The sequence below is a fragment of the Gymnoscopelus braueri genome, assembly GCF_963280865.1.
Source record: "Gymnoscopelus braueri genome assembly, chromosome: 3".
Classification (NCBI taxonomy): domain Eukaryota; kingdom Metazoa; phylum Chordata; class Actinopteri; order Myctophiformes; family Myctophidae; genus Gymnoscopelus; species Gymnoscopelus braueri.
The window spans coordinates 48550584-48567958 of NC_137612.1; the positions used below are offsets into that span (position 1 = coordinate 48550584).

Below are 17375 nucleotides of genomic sequence, written 5' to 3' on the forward strand. Positions count from 1 at the left end.
CTCTTTGAACCTCTGCAGCATTAGGTGAGTGGTTAATTATCTCATGCTGGCTAAGAGCTGCGGTAAAGAGCAAAGACATCCGCACACAGGTGAAGCTCTGAGAAAGTTAACTGTGGGCCCCGACGGTTGGCGTAGCGGTCCGGAAGACTGGCGTAGCGGTCCGGGCACCTAGGCTCCAATGTAGCCTCGAGTCCCGTTCCCGACGATCTTTGCTGCATGTCTCTCCCCATCTCTCTCTGCCTGTTTCCTGTCTATCTCTATATATAAAGGCCAAAAAGCCCCAAAAAAGAAATTAACTGCAATTATCAGGTACACAACATTTTGGTCTTTTATCTTTACTGTTATTTATTTTGTCTTGCACCAGCGACTACTGGATATGCACAACATAGCTCTTTGATGCAGAACTGTAGTCCTACACACAGTCTACAGTCTGATAGAATGTTGTCAATTAAAATTAGCAGTCTGTCATCATAGATCTGATGGTCAAAAAATTTTAATATGGCTGTTTCACTTAACTATGTTGTGTGTTCTAAATCTACACTGAAACACTTGCAATTCTCCTATTTGGTCATAAACACCTATTTGTTTATATAAAAGGAATCTTTGAATAGAGTCGGGTAGAGCCCTACTATCATTGAGTATGTGATTGGTTGAGGATAGAAGCATGGATCTGAGACTCACCAGTGGTCATCCACCATCAACTGTACTGAGTTTCCTGACTGAACTCGCTCTGATCACATTTCATGTGCGACGCTCATTTCTGTACAACTCATTTATAACTGAAACATGCCCCTCTCCCCACTGTCTCCGTCTATCTGTCTGTCTGTCTGTCTGTCTGTCTGTCTGTCTGTCTGTCTGTCTGTCTGTCTGTCTGTCTGTCTGTCTGTCTGTCTGTCTGTCTGTCTATTTGTCCAGGTTTTAATCCGACTTTTGGACCCTGTTGGGTCAATCTCTACGGTTCACCACAGAACTCCACACTAGGAGACGTACATCAGGTTAACAAACTAGTCCTAATAACACTAAACTACACTAAACTAATGTAGCCTAACCACCTCTACAACGGTTTAATCAACTCCTCTCATCTCCTCTCCTCTCCTTCTCAGGCTCTGAATGAGGGACTAGGGGATGGAATCTTCTATCGTGGTCGAATTCTATTGGCTCTCAGTGTGGAGGTTTACTCCTCCCCCTCTGCCGGCTCCGTGGAGTCAAGCTCCGCCCCCCTGGGCAAGGTTGGTTGAAACATTTCAACATTAACCATTTGATCTCTTTTTCTTTTGTTCTCTCTATAAGATACAAAAACCTTATTGTCCATTCAATTTACACAAACACACAGGATGCCAGTCGATCGCTCAAAGATAGACACAGGAACGCTCCACACGTCCTATACTCTTCTCCCATCCCTAAAACACCCCGGACAACGCTCCACACGTCCTCGACTCTTCTCCCTTCCCTAAAACACCCCGGGCAACGCTCCACACGTCCTATACTCTTCTCCCTTCCCTAAAACACCCCGGACAAAGCTCCACACGTCCTATACTCTTCTCCCTTCCCTAAAATACTGTGGACAGCGCTCCACACGTCCTAGACTCTTCTCTCTTCCCTAAAACACCCCGGACAACGCTCCACACATCCTAGACTCTTCTCCCTTCCCTAGAACACCGTGGACAACGCTCCACACGTCCTAGACTCTTCTCCCTTCCCTAAAACACTGTGGACAGCGCTCCACACGTCCTAGACTCTTCTCCCTTCCCTAAAACACCCCGGACAACGCTCCACACGTCCTAGACTCTTCTCCCTTCCCTAAAACACCCCGGACAACGCTCCACACGTCCTAGACTCTTCTCCCTTCCCTAAAACACCCAGGACAACGCTCCATATGTCCTAGACCTGGCCTGGATTATGGACTACCTCTCAGGCAGACCGCAATACGTGAGAATGTGGGGATGCCGGTCTGATGCGCTAATGAGCCACACCCGTTGCTTCAACACGGGTGCTTGCCAAGGCACTGTGCTGTCACCCTTCCTGTTCACCGTCTACTCCGCTGACTTCCGTTACAACTTTATTTTGCGGGTATTAATTACCGCCAGGTCTTACTTCTTAACACATTGGGTGCCTGAATTTTTTAATAACAACTTACCGTGGGTGCCAGCATTCTCCCCATTGACTGCGCTTTGCTGTTTAAAGCTCTAGACTCCACGACGAGCAAATCCACGTAAAAAAAAGCATGCATTAATGTAGCGCGATGACCCTGGCTACATCCTGGAACGATAACATTTCACTCGCGAGTTACAACGGGGAGGGATCGCGCATCGCGCATGACCGGTTTTCCCCACCGGAAACAGATTCGGAGATACAGACGTTTTAAAGAAGGAAATAGACAGGAAGCGGATGGGGAGCCATGTTTTTTTTCGGTGATCCATCTGGCCCTTCCTTCTCAGGATCACAATGGGTACTCCCAGAGCTGCTCTAGCCCCTCCCGTGTGGAAAAAAACGAAAAAAACCTTTTGCAAAACCGTATATATACGGTTTTGGCACCCCATGTGTTAACTTAACGCCTCGAGGCATGTTAAGCGCTGTTTTTCAGGATGGAAAAATTTGCTTTGCTGTAAATGGCCCTGAATTTGTCATGGGTGTGGTTACATCAATCAAACCAATCAGAGTATCGGTTGCCATTCCATTTAAGACCAAGGTACGTTGTTCGCAAAAGGCAGGCAATGTTATCTTCCCTTGTTCCACCTTGGAAAGGTACGACATAGAACTCTTCACGGGTCACCCGATTCCGAAATACCCGACAGGATGCATATATTATCAAAATAAAAATACGGAGTCCGAGTCACTCACCGATCTAGTGATGTGAAATCCTCTCTAACACAGAGTGAAGGTCAGTTGCTTGCAAAAGAAACCCCAAATACTCCAAAAATGTACTTAAGTTAGTTACTGTCCACTACTGGTCGTGTGCTGCAGGTTAAAGGAGCTCTGGGAAAGTTTGGCTTGAAGAGGAAGAGGAGCAGCAAGGCAAAGCAGAAGGTCAATCAGGAAGGTCAGTCCACATACTGTTACTGTATGTTATAGTACACACACATTTAATACCGATCACAGGCCCACTGACTTGCTCTATAAAATATGAAATAAAAAAATGTAAGAAAATTATTAAATAAAAGAAATGACATTTTTACACAAATTACACATGTTTTATAAAAACTATAAAACATGTAAAATAATTATCATATTTGGCCAGTGGTTTGTGAGATTAGCTCCGGATACACAGACACACAGACAGACAGACCCACTTATAGACAGCCGGCGTCCTACCGATGCCTCTTTATAATTTTGTCTTCATGAAATAAGATGATATGTGTTATTGATATGAGACGCATGCTTATGTGGTTGCCATAGCAGCGTCTCAGGCTGGCAGCAGAGCCGTAGAGGAAGCAGGAGATGTAAGTGCCGAGGTACCAGAGTCTGTTAGCGTGGAGACAGAGGAGATACACCCCCTTCCTGAGGTGAGAACACCACCACCAGTATCATCATCATCATCAATACGCCAGTGGTTCTCAAAGTGGGGTCCAGGGATCCTTGAAGGGGTTCCAAGGGGTCCCTAACAAAATGATTGATAGTCAAGAACCAAATGGAGGGCGCTCGGGTGGCACGGAGTCTGGGGCGTTGAATCCACCGCGGTGCATCCAGCTTTGTCGAGCGTCTATTCACCTGTTTCCTAGGCTGTGTGTTTTCTACTTCCTGTCGATTTCATTGGATATCATTGGTCATCTGACCAGTTTCATTGGATTTCATTGGATCAAATCGACAGGAAGTGGAAAACACACAGCCTATAGGAAACAGGGGGAGGGGGAAGCCGGGGCGGGGAGGGTGATAGTTGTCACTACGCGTATTTCTACGGGCTGGGGGGGGGGGGGGGGGGCACCTGTCTTGGGCGTGAGGAGTAGGACAAAGACTCTACGTCCTCCCGGTGGGGGCTCCTCACTGGCAGGTGAGTCAGTAGGATACAACAGCAGTGACAACACACAAATGTGTGTGGGGAGGAATCAATTGGCATAACGACTAAGTTGGGGAGAAAAGGGGGTAACCCCCCCTCACACACACACCCACACAAAAAAAAGAACCAAATGGACCCTTATCGCTCTTTATCTCTGAGAGTGTGCAAATGGAACCAAATGGACCCCTTCGAGTCATGAGGGGTCTGTGGCCCTAATGAATATCAAACCGGGAGTTCTTGAAATTAAAAACGTTGAGAATCACTGATGAATATTGATTGACTGATTGATTGATTGATTGATTGCTTGATTGATTGACAATTCTTAAAAATAAATGTCAAGGTGGATATACACACTTGTTTCCATTGATTAAACCAAATCATCATAACATGACCACAACAAAAAAAGAATCTGGGTAGATAATGGCATTGGCATTGTAGCAGTATCATTCATTAATCTGGAAGAACGGGACACTTGTGATGTTGTTATTGACTATTAGAAATATATTATTTTGTTATAAATACCACAGGTTGACAAACTAGACATAGCTAAATGTTCTGTATGTATGTTCCATAGACATTCTACACGGAAAGAGCGCGCTACATGTTTGTTTACACACATTACGATCATGCTTAACAAGACGTTTCATGTCTTTCAGGGGTTCGTGGGACAGAAGGAGGAATTTCTGCTGTTTGCCTCTTTGTTTGAGGTCACCATGTTGGACCCCTCTGTAGGGTCACGACCTCTCACCTTTGAACTCTCCATAGGTATGCAGTCCAGTGTCAAACCAGTCTAATCCAGTTTAAACTATTAATGTACAATGAGATAAGCAGTCTTAAATATCAATTTATAATGGGGTAAGCAGTCTAAAATATCAATTTGCAATGGGGTAAGCAGTCTAAAATATTAATTTACAATGCGGTGAGCAGTCTTAAATATTAATTTACAATGCGGTAAGCAGTCTAAAATAGGAATTTACAATGGGATATGCAGTCTAAAATATAAATTTAAGTTCAAGGTCTTCATTAATGTCCCAAGAGGGCAATTAGGTTTACAGCAAGAGGTAGTGGTTTAAAACATACAAACAGTACAGGACAACAGCAGACATGAACACCATAGCATAAACAGAAACCTGGGCGCATCTAGTGCAAGTATAGAATATAAAAATATTTTAAAAAAAGGCTACATTCAGAAAAAAGTGCTAGGATATAAAGTGCCGGCATAAAGTGCTTGTTCTTTCAACATCGTTATCATCAGCAACATATCATCATCATTTACCTGTTACTAGCAGCGTTGACTGCACGAATCGAGGCAGGGACAAAGGAGTGCTTATATCTGTTCTTAGTGACACCAGGGGCACCCAGACGACGGACAGATGGCAACAGCCTGTACTCTGACTCGAGTGGATGGGCACTGTCCTGCCGAATGGACCTGGCCTTCATGAGCAGCTGTCTGTTGTAGAAAGGATCGAAGCTCTCCAACTGGATGCCAGTAATTTTGGAGGCGGTTTTCACAATACTTCTAAGAGAATTTTTATCTTTAATGGCGAGGTTACCATACCAACAGATGATAGAGAAGGAGATGACAGAATGTACAGTATATAGGCACTGTAAAACAGTTTCATCAGGTCTCTGTCGACATTAAATCTGTCTAATTTCCTTAGGCAGAAAAGGCGTTGCTGGCCCTTCTTACACAGCATGTCAGTGTTTACATCAAATTTCAAGTTGCTATCAATAATCGTGCCCAGGTATTTATAACTGGGTACGATTTCCACTGGCTGGCCACAGATATCAGTGTTCTGGGTGGGATGGGGACCACGTCTGAAGTCAATATAGCTCTTTTGTTTTTGAGATGTTCAATTCAAGGAATGCGTCATTGCAGCTTGACAAGAAGTCCTCTGTGACCTGGCCATGCCCGACCTCGTCATTGTCGAGATAAAACGGTTGTCGTGATTACTGCGACAGTCGTCCGTGTATAAAATAAACAAAAAAGCAGAAAGAACACAGCCCTGTGGCGAACCAGTGGAAGTGGAAGAAGGCTAGACATTTACAATGGGATATGCAGTCTAAAATATTAATTTACAATGAGGTAAGCTGTCTAAAATATTAATTTAGAATGAGGTAACCAGTTTAAAATATAAATTTACCATGAGGGAACCGGTTTAAAATATTACCATGAAGTATGCAAGTCTAATCCAATGTAAAATATATCTTCTTCAAACTCAGTGACTTTTAGCAGGTTCTACTAAATAAATACTTCACACATGATTCAATTAGAGGGAAATATCATAGATTTTCAAACTAAATCCCATTGATTGATTGATTGGTTGATTGATTGATTGATTGATTGATCGAATACTCTATAAACAGTTTGCAAAAAGTACAGCGGTACAATTGTACAAGAATGCTAAAAGGATAACACAAAAAGCCTTATGTATTCAATTAATCAAGAAATTACAGACATACAATGCTATACAAGACATCATCAATACCAGAAGCAATAAAAAGTATATTTACAGAAAAACACCGGCAGAGTGACTCAATTGAAACTCAATCAAGTCTCCTACTGAGAAGCCACCCGGTCATCAAATTATTGGCTCAGGAATGCGACAAAAAAATCTCCATGAATTCAAGTCTTCATGAGGTGTGTTATTGATAGAAAATAAGTAATTGTTTGGGTAAACTACTCCTTTAATTGTTCTTATACTTTTTTAATAATAAATCTTTATTTTTATTTTTTCTTATAATAATTTTTTTATCCCACGATTTTGTAACCCCTTTTCACCCGGTGCCAATTATCTAAGTGATCCTGGGCGCTACACTCCCCCCGCCAGCCTAGGGAGCCCAGAGCCGAGCTCATGCCTCCTTCAATGCATGAGAGCCAACTGACCTTCTTGTCACCTGACAGGGGGGAGGTTCCCCGGTAGGACGTAGCGCGTGGAAGGAACGCGTTATTCCAACCAGTTCCTTTCCCCTTCATCAGGCGCCCCGGCTGTCATGGGGGACTCCTTTAATTGGTTAATCAGACTAATCAATTTAGTTGTTTATAAAATAAAATAATAATAAACTTAAAGGAGGAGTTCACCCAAAAAATGACTTATTTTCTATCAATTGCACACCCTATGAAGCCTTGAATCCATGGATTCTTTTTTGTTTTTGTCGCATTCCTAAGCTAATAATTTGATTCCCGTCTCCTACCGGCTAATGTATCCGGTAGGAGACACAAAGTAGATTATTTGTGTCTCCTACCGGAAATACACACGGTCATCAAATTATTGTCTTAGGAATGCCACAAAAACTAAAATAAATCCATGAAATCAAGGCTTCATGGGGTGTGTAATTGATAGAAAATAAGTAATTTTTTGGGTGAACTCCTCCTTTAAGTAAATTAAGCTAAATTAAACTATGTAACTTTCCTCTTCTACCCCGGATTTGAACTGGGTTTCCTGTGCAAGTGCTGGAATTTTTCACCATTGAGCTAATAGAGCCTGCCTGCTTGCTCAGGGGATAAATTGAATCTTGACCATCAGCTCAAAATTCGTGTCAGATCCTGTGTCTAGGTGAGACATTACTTTATGATACGATCTAAATGTCTCAATAGAAGAGCAGGGAGACAAAATACAACCACCCCAATTGTATAAGTTATATCGTATTGACATCCTCTACCATACAGATTTCACGACATTTGATTTTATTCATTAAAAAAAGTTACATAGTGTCACTTTAAGTCAGTTATTGGTTCTAAATATCGGTTTCGGTATATTTCTATTCTCATTTATTCTATGACTATTTGTCACTTGTTGCTGGGTGTCTTTTCATCTGAACTGTTGTGTCTCTCTCAGGGAATTATGGGAAGGCAGTGGAGGTAGGGAGTGCTAAGAAGAGTAAGAGGGAGCTGAGCAGGAGTAGAGAGGAGCTGAGGAGGAGCAGAGAGGAGCTGAATGAGGAGTCACAGGGCTTACTGGACTCAGAGGACGAGCTGGAAAGAGAGGAGGTGATCAACGCTGAACCAGAAAACAGATCCATCTCCTCCCCTATGAGACCACAGCCTACTGAATATGACAGGTACTGTGACTGACTGACTGACTGACTGACTGACTGACTGACTGACTGACTGACTCACTCACTCACTCACTCACTCACTCACTCACTCACTCACTCACTCAATAAAAACATGATTGATACACCTAATGCACATTGACACTTCACAGATTATAGAGAACTTTGAATTATAACAATCGCTTGAGAATTGACCGAGTATGGCCCAAGTCAAGCTACCAGTGTCCGACCTACAACCAAAGATTTATTTGTGCGCTATGCGGTGAGTCTTGTTAAGTCAAGGGGCAAAATAGCAGATACCGCATAGCGCCCTTAATTTACATATGAACACTCCCCCAGGGGTTAAATATACTGCTGAGTCTTAAAGGGACTACACCATGAATTTGAACTTTTTCTTCTTTTTTGTGTGTTTTTGGTCTCCCCTACCTCTCTTCTATCCTCAAAAATACCCCAGTTTGAACACTCAGGCTTTCACAGAAAATCTGGGGTTTTCTGTAAATTGGTCTAAAAACAGGCCAAACTGATTTGGTCCCTGACGTGACGTCACGTCAGGGCACAATTCCTCCCGTTTTTCAGTTCCAACCAAAAAAAATAACAGAACCAGGAGATAACATGCATACAAACTGGCTCAATAGCGCCCCGTGCCAAACAGGACAATGTGGTATTGCAGGTGAAAGTGCTTTATAAGCCAGAGTGAAGTTAGTTGGAATGAGTTTATCTGAGGCTTGATTTAGGCTCAAACCTTTTGAAAAACGTTTGAGGGACATAAACAATATGATATTATTGTTATAATTTTTTTAATTCATGGTGTAGTCCCTTTAAGCCTTAAGTGTTTACATTCAGTGTGACTTGTAAAATAGCGATCGCGCATAAGATGGTGGCGTTATGACTCAATTACCGCATAAGACCTGTATTATAATACGTGCATAATAGGGCCTTTTATGTTTTCAATCCCTAGTTCAATTTTTTTTTTTTTTATTATCATGATATACGTTTAGTAAATTATGGTCACATTAATTGAAATCTATGGTTCAGTAACAGGAGTCTCCCTGTCTCTCAAGCTCTTTTATAAACAGAAAAGGTCGGGATACCGATTTAATCTAATCAGGAAAGAGCACCCATTTATCAGCTTAAATTTTATATTGTTCCAGTTCCAATTTTGTCTGCTTATTTATATGTGTCATCACTTCCAATTTCAATGTTTTATCCTGTATCCTGTATGAGTTCTAAAGTATAACTCACATTTGCAACCCACCTGAAAATGTATTTTCAGTTTATTAAAGAGCTGGAGAGATGAGCCTCCTATAGCAATGAATACACTCTATAGCAATGAATACTATCAGAATATAGTGCTTTGACCTTTTAACAAAAAACTTAAAATATAACTTACCCTACCTTTAACTGTCTGTCTGTCTGTCTGTCTGTCTGTCTGTCTGTCTGTCTGTCTGTCTGTCTGTCTGTCTGTCTGCCTGCCTGCCTGCCTGCCTGCCTGCCTGCCTGCCTGCCTGCCTGCCTGCCTGTCTGCCTGCCTGTCTGCTTGTCTGCCTGCCTGCCTGCTTGTCTGCCTGCCTGCCTGTAGGTCTTTCAGCTGTCTTCCTCTCCAGCCTCCTACAGTGAGACAGAAGCCCTGTCTGTTTGTGTGGAGTCAGTTTGAGGATGACAGCTTCCGTTACTACCAGTCCAACTGGCTTCACAAGATGGCAGACCGACTGGTAAGACAGACACTGTAGTGTTCCAGTGTTAATTTGGACAGCAACGTGTGATTAATCACACAACTTTTCGTAGCTATTTGCAATTAATTACAAATGAATCTTTTGTTTTATCTGTTCAAAATGTGCATTAAAGTTTCTATTTTATATATATCTTTAATATTCTTATTAACATGGGAATGGACAAATATTCTTACTTTATGCAAATTAATGTTTATTTATTATTGGAAGTCAACAATCCAAAACAATGACAAATATCATCCAGAAACCCTCAAATGGTTTTCATTAGCATAAAGATTGATTCTCGACCTTTTCTGGATCAGGGCCCACCAAGATTTTGCGTCCCATCTGACCACTGGGTGAAGTGGTCAGAGGGGTGGGCCATGTGCATTTTCAGAGCATGTTTATTTTAATGATCAATCAATCGATTGTTTTCCGGATTGGATCAATGGAACTAACTTAGTATACTTTAAAGGGGAATACCACTCATTTTCAACATTGAACTATGTCTTTAATAGGCTACACCTTAGAGCTGTTGTATGGAAATAAGAAAAAAGTCCCCCCCCCTTCTACGTTGCCTAGAATTGGATAATTGATTGAGGTCATGTGATCAGTGACATACGCAGGGTGTACTTTTGGCTCCGCCCCCTCAGCCAATAAACCTTGTAGATCGTCTAGTTTCACTATATTTGAATTAGGGCCTTAGTGGTTAATTCATAATATAGGTTTGGGTCCCAAGAGTCACTTCCTATATGTAGTGGAGTCAAAAGGACATTTTCAATGTAGCGGCGTGAAATTCATGAGCTTGCTTGCTAGATAAATAGATAAATAGATAAATAGATAAATAGATAAATAGATAAATAGATAAATAGATAAATAGATAAATAGATAGTTGAATAGATAGTTGAATAGATAGTTAAATAGATAGATAGATAACAGATAAATAGATATAAAATATATATATATTGGCAAGCAACCCGTAGCCTCGGGGGCAGCGAACCCATGCAGTTTCACCAAGGAACTGCACCTTTCTTGTTGATAAAGTAATCCGTGGAATAATCGCTAAGATTATCCTCTCCTCCCCTCTACTCTACTTACCTTCCCTATCTCCTCTCTCCGCCTCCCTTCACCTCCCCTACCATCCCCTCTCCTCCTCTCCCCTCTCCTCTGTAGGAGTCAGGTTTGGAGGAAGTGGACAGCATGCTGCGCAGGCCGAAGAGCAGAGTGAAGGACAAACTGGTGGAGGTGTTGCTGGAGCTTGTTGCTTCCTGCAAGTAAGGAATACCGTCTACCTGTCAGAATGGACACAACCTCCAATATCAGTCTAGGGATGGGTATCGTTGGGATTTTATCGATTCGGATTCTGATTCCGCTACACTCATACACACACACACACACACAGCTGACAGCTACACCTCCAACACCGACCGAGAACAAGCAGCAGTGGGCGGTCTGTATCCTTTAGGCCTAGGGTTGAAAATGGCATGCACAAAAAAAATTTACTACTGAAATCAACGTCCTAAAATGTTGCTGTAAGTAAAGATGCAAGTATAGTAACACAAACGTGTCTGTGTGTGTGTGTGTGTGTGTGTGTGTGTGTGTGTGTGTGTGTGTGTGTGTGTGTGTGTGTGCGCGTGTGCGTGTGCGTGTGCGCGTGCGTGTGCAGACAGTTTAGTGTGCTCTCAGACAGGAAGGTGATAGCCAAACCAAACTCCCTGGATAAATGCAGAAAGGACTTCATCAAGAAGAACATTGTAAGTACACTGTACAGTATATCGTCACTGTCGGGTGGAAACCTATACGTGAAAAAAAAATAAAAATGAAAAAAGCTGAGCTTGTAGATCGGCTATTTTCACTACTTTTGTGCGACACTCACATTGTATGATAAAGTAGGGCATGCTTCTAAAGCTTCTGGTTCTACTGAGTGAAGACTCACTGCCCTTCTAGCCAATAGTATTTCTGGTTGCTTTTCAGCACAGAAAATTCCAAGATGGTAGATTTGAATTCACTGAAATATGGCTTCAAAACGGGTCTCTAGAAACCGATGGGTGATGTCACGGCTCCCTTCGTCCATATTGTTTTCCCAGTCTGGTGTAATTTCAGTTCCGTACGGATGATGAGGGGGATAAGTTGTCACTTTGTTAAGTGACAAACAACATTTATTTTCATGAATTCTGATCTCATTGTTAATGTCTGTCTGTCTGCCTGCCTCTCTGCCGGATAATCTGTCTGTCTGTCTGTCTGTCTGTCTGTCTGTCTGTCTGTCTGTCTGTCTGTCTGTCTGTCTGTCTGTCTGTCTGTCTGTCTGTCTGTCTGTCTGTCTGTCTGTCTGTCTGTCTGTCTGTCTGTCTGTCTGTCTGTCTGTCTGTCCAGGTGTTGGTAGCCAGACAGGCAGTGAGGGCTAAGAGGCGTGTCACCAGACGGACAGCAAAGCAACGATTGATCGATGCCAGGAAGATCCTGAAGAAGCTCCGCCTACTTTCTAAAGAGGTCAGAGTTTTATTCATCATCATCATCACATGCCATTTGTTTCCATTTGTACACTCTCAGAGTTACAGACCTGTAATGGTTTATTTGGACCCCTGGTGTTCCTCCGACCCAACGTTGAGAACCAGCAATCATCATCATCATCATCATCAGGATTGTCACGATCATGACATTTGACTTGATTAACGATTTAATTGTGGTTTTGGCATTGAACATTGTAACAAATAAATACAATTACATTTCTCTTTACCTTTTAGACTTTGTAAACAAAAGATTCACAGGGCAGATATTATGACAAATAAAAAAAAGTATTTACAAAGAAATGACAATAGTGGAAATAGACAATCAACAAGCTTGCATTGCGACGCATTGTGGGCTTGTAGATCGGCTTTTTCCACTATTGTATGTTTTCCTTTTTTTTAAGTTTGAAAATGTAAGAACATTTTTCAATATGGAAACGATTATCGAGATTATCTCAAATGATTGTGATTTAGCGATTATGTAATAATCTTTGCCTAATCGTCATCATAGTTATTCTGATATAAATGAGAAAGACTAAGTTAATTTAAAAAAATGATATTTAATCATTAATAATAATTACTAATGATGTCACCAACAGCCTCAGAGTACCATCCCTGATGCGTTTCTATGGCTAATGAGCGGTGCAAAACGATTGGCTTACATCAGGATCCCCGCCCACTCCATCCTGTTCTCATTGGTCGAGGAGCAGAGGGGGCGGGACTGTGGGAAAGTCACTACCCTCTACATGAAGGTAACACACACACACACACACACACACACACACACACACACACACACACACACACACACACACACACACACACACACACACACACACACACACACACACACACACACACACACACACACACACACACACACACACACACACACTCTTTTTCAAGGTGGAGTAAGTGATTTTCGTTTATTCAAATAACGTGTTAAATAGTTGCTTTAGAGTGTTTGTTCAGTAACAGGGGTCTCCTTGGCTCGCCAGCTCTTAAACGTAATGGAAAATACGTGGTCAGGTCAGGATAACAATTTTCATCCAATGAGGAGGGAGAACTCAGACAAGATACAGGATAAACAAGTGGAATTGGAAGTAAGGACACAAAGAAATGAGCAGACAAAACTAGAACTGGAACACTATCAAATTGAAGCTGATAAATGGGTACTCTCTCTCCTGATTGGCTGAAATCGGCAACCCACCTGAAAATGTATTTTCTGTTTATTAAATATCTGGAGAGCCAGGGAGATCCCTGTTATTGAACATACACTTATGATTACTGAGAGCGTTTAACCTTTTCACAAAAGAAAGTTTTGTTTTAACCAAAAAATATCTCTTCCCCTACCTTTAACTTACCATATAAAAGTGAAAGTCTGTTTCACCTTTCTGTCTACCAAATGTGTTTGTTTTGGTATTAAAGTAGGGTTAGGGTTAGGTTAAAGTATTAACAAGAGCTTGTGACTAAATAAAAACTGTACAAACAAGGTTTCCACCTAAGTGAGGACATGTGTGCATGTGTGTAGGCCTGTCACAATTGTTACATAATCGCCTGATCACAATTATTTGTGATAATCGCAGTCATTTCTGGTGTTAAGCTTAGACATTCATAGGATCAGTTACCATTTGCAGACAGGTGCTCTTTAATGGCGGTTTTGAAGGAGGGTAAGGAGTCCCACTTTTTGATGCCTGTTGGTAGGGCATTCCACATTTTGGTGGCATAGCAGTAGAACGAATTTGACCCCATGTTTGTGCCGAATCTGGGTTGAGTGAGATCAGTGGAGCTCCCTTTGATATTGTGCCTGTGTGTGTCTTTTACGTTGTTGAAGTAGTCTGACTGGTACATGGGTATCCCCTATTCATATGTTATATCCCAAAACACAATTAATCACTTAAACCCCAGCATCCGCATTCTGGGAAACTTTAGCTGAAAATAGTCAATCTACAAGCTTACAACACGCCGCAACGCGTTGTAGGCTTGTAGATCGGCTATTTTCAGCGAAAATATACTGTAGGGTGAAAACAGAAAAGACACTATATAGAGCCCAGAGGGCCTCCGCTCATCAACGTATGGGGTTTAAGTGTTTAAATAGTTCATGGCAATTATTTGTGTGACGATTAATCGTCAAGTAAAGAATCATGATGGTGACAGGCCCTTATGTGTGTTGCAGTCCCCAGGAGGACCAGTAGGGCAGATTTTTGCCAAGCTGGAGGTGTATCTGTGGTTGGGTTTGACCAAGTACAGCAAGGAGGCTGTCACCTCTCTGCCTGAGGACTTCCTGCCTCTCTATGAGGAAGAGGAGGAGGGAGCCAGAGCCCTGGCCACGGGGAGGAAGAAGACCCCCAACCACCTCTCCTGCCAGGGTGAGACTCTACTGTGAGCCAGGGATTGGTGGTACTACCAGTGGCGGCGTGGTGGTAATTACGTACATTATGCACAAGGGGGCAGTGGTGGCCTAAAGGTTTAGCAACGCGAGTTTGTAACCGAAAGGTTCCCGGTTCGATTCCCCGGACCGGCAGAAAGGAATCTGAGTGGGGAAGTGAATGGTCACTTACCCCACCAACAACACTGCGGAAGTTCCCTTGAGCAAGGCACTGAACCGTCAACTACTTCTGTTGAGCTGCTCAGTGGCCAACAGTATAAAAGACTGTGGTTGTACTGGGCAGCTCCCAGGTTTTAATGTGTGTGTGAGTGAAGCAGGGCATTGCTGAAAAATATAATTTGTTCTCAGTGAACAAACTTAGCAAGGTGCTAATTTCAAATGTATCCCTGTAGAGGGCTATATGCTGCCCTGAGACCAGAATTGAGAAACTGCCCTGAGAGCAGCATATTAGCATGTTTGCATATATATACCTGTAGTAGATTACAAGCTGCCCTGAGACCAGCATTGAGAAACTCCCCTCAGAGCAGCAAATCAATGTTGTTTTATGTATATAATTTAAGCTGCCCTGAGAGCAGCATTGAGAAACTGCCCTGAGAGCAGCAAATTAACATTGTTGCATACAAATACCTTTAGGCTATAAGCTGCCCTGAGACCAGCATTGAGAAACTGCCCTGAGAGCAGCAAATTAATATTGTTGCACATATATACCTGTAAAAGGCTATAAGCTGCCCTGAGACCAGCATTGAGAAACTGCCCTGAGAGCAGCAAATTAATGTTGTTGTATATAATTTAAGCTGCCCTGAGACCATAATTGAGAAACTGCCCTGAGAGCAGCATATTAACATTGTTGCATAATATATTTTAGGCATACCGTATGGTTACGAATGGTGATTAATCATGATTAATTCATTATTCATTTGTAATTAATCAGATTGAAAATGTCAAAAGCCCTAGTTAAACATACTGTTCTATGTACACAGACAGCAGATACTTCCAGCTGCGGTGTCATATGTATCAGGGGCGGAGCCTCATGGCTGCTGATGACAACGGCCTGTCAGACCCTTTTGCCAAGGTGCTCTTCTCCACACAGTGCCAAGTCACAAGGGTATGTAATGCTATCATATGTGTATTAATGAGTTATGTTTACCAGCAGTGTTTACCTTTACAAAATGTAGCAATAGAAAAAGAAATGAACAGTCTTGAAAACTGGCACATAATATTTTCTGATGGGGGTTCACGGCAATGATATGACAAGGTTTGAGAACCAGTGGAGTAAACAATAGATACAGTATTATGTCATTTTTCGGGGGTGAACTACTCCTTTAACACATTATTTGTATGTCACTGTTGCTAGGTGATTAACGAGACACTCTCTCCGGCCTGGTGTGAGTGCTTGCTGTTTGACAGAGTTCTACTGGAGGGAAAAAAGGAGGAGCTTAGAGAAGACCCGCCCCTTGTCATTGTCAGCATCTACGACTATGATAGCATGGTAACATCCCATTCTAAATCTCCATTACCATGGTAACCACTGTATTTTTTAGAGCTCTGCCAGTCACTACATTGCAGATTTCCATTATGTCACCCTGCTTGTACCGCCGTTGCAACCTCGGAGCGGATGAGTCGTCTCTCCATCACATTTAGGTTTAGGAGGAGAATAGGCAGCAATATTGGAAATAAATTGGGCCTCTTCCTTACTTCGGTGTTACCAACGATACTAATGAAGGCTCTGTTTCATTCTGGTCAAACAGAGTCAGGGTGCTGATATTGTGCATGTTGGCTCACTGGAAACACTCTGCTACACCAGTGGGCATCAAAGTGTGGTCCAGGTACCCACCCTCATGGTTCCTTGAGGGGTTTCCAAATGGCCCCTTACGGGTGTGTAACACTCAGAGTGTACAAATGCAACCAAATGGACCAAATTCCTCCCCACACACATTTCTGTGTGTTGCCACTGCTTTTGTATCCTACTGGCTCACCTGCCAGTGAGGAGCCCCCACCGGGAGGATGTAGAGCCTTTGTCCTACTCCTAGACAGACAAAGCCAAAGCCAGGGTCCTTGAGGGGGTTCCAGGGGGTCACTAGCCAAATTCATTGTAGTATAAAAATTTGTTTGAACTCTTTAACCCTATTTTAAAATTCTGCTGTTGTGAGCTTGTAGATTGGCTATGTTTACAACACAGATGTCTTTAGGGGGTCCCTGACTCCCTGGCACAAAATATTTTCAGATGGGGGTCCACGGACAAATACATATTAATGTGGGGGTCCTTGACATGAAAATGTTTGGGAACCACTGTTTTATATCCACCACTTTGTATATAACCTTGATGTGTGTGTGTGTGTGTATTCGTGCGTGTGTGTGTGCGTGCGTGCGTGCGTGCGTGTGTGCGTGTGTGCGTGTGTGCGTGTGTGTGTGTGTGTGTGTGTGTGTGTGTGTGTGCGCGCATACGTGCACCTGTGCATGTGTGTGTGTGTAGGGCAGTCCAGAGCCTCTGGGCAGAGCATTTTGTGAACCAGAGTTTAAGTTTGTGGAGGAACTCTACCAGAAGCCTCGCCTACGCTTCTATGACATCAGCAGAGGGAAGGCCTCAGCAGGCGAGCTATTGGCTGCCTTCGAACTGATAGAGCTGGACTACTCTGGATTTGGAGAGGTGATTGGTCGATCAATGTGTCTGTGTGATATAGACCAGTGGTTATAAAGTATCACACTACTACGCTAGTACG

General features: G+C 42.6%; 2 protein-coding genes across 3 annotated transcripts in view; one reads left to right on the top strand and one right to left on the bottom strand.

Annotated features, from left to right (window-relative positions):
* The window catches only part of fer1l4 (fer-1 like family member 4), a 59668-nt gene that overhangs the window by 23962 nt on the left and 18331 nt on the right, over positions 1-17375 (top strand). For both annotated transcript variants that reach the window (XM_080424947.1, XM_080424948.1), the window contains exons 15-29: positions 916-995; positions 1104-1229; positions 2965-3040; positions 3397-3503; positions 4651-4759; positions 7834-8056; positions 9630-9762; positions 10933-11033; positions 11426-11513; positions 12133-12249; positions 12866-13018; positions 14443-14635; positions 15636-15760; positions 16010-16144; positions 17129-17302. In XM_080424947.1, coding sequence (XP_080281073.1) covers positions 916-995; positions 1104-1229; positions 2965-3040; positions 3397-3503; positions 4651-4759; positions 7834-8056; positions 9630-9762; positions 10933-11033; positions 11426-11513; positions 12133-12249; positions 12866-13018; positions 14443-14635; positions 15636-15760; positions 16010-16144; positions 17129-17302 — 1940 coding nt within the window. The remainder of the gene's footprint in view (positions 1-915; positions 996-1103; positions 1230-2964; positions 3041-3396; positions 3504-4650; positions 4760-7833; positions 8057-9629; positions 9763-10932; positions 11034-11425; positions 11514-12132; positions 12250-12865; positions 13019-14442; positions 14636-15635; positions 15761-16009; positions 16145-17128; positions 17303-17375) is intronic.
* Positions 12298-17375, bottom strand: part of mtss1 (MTSS I-BAR domain containing 1) — a 745180-nt gene continuing 740102 nt past the window's right edge. The window contains exon 18 of the transcript XR_013932956.1: positions 12298-12341. The gene's annotated coding sequence lies outside the window, so the exon portion shown is untranslated. The remainder of the gene's footprint in view (positions 12342-17375) is intronic.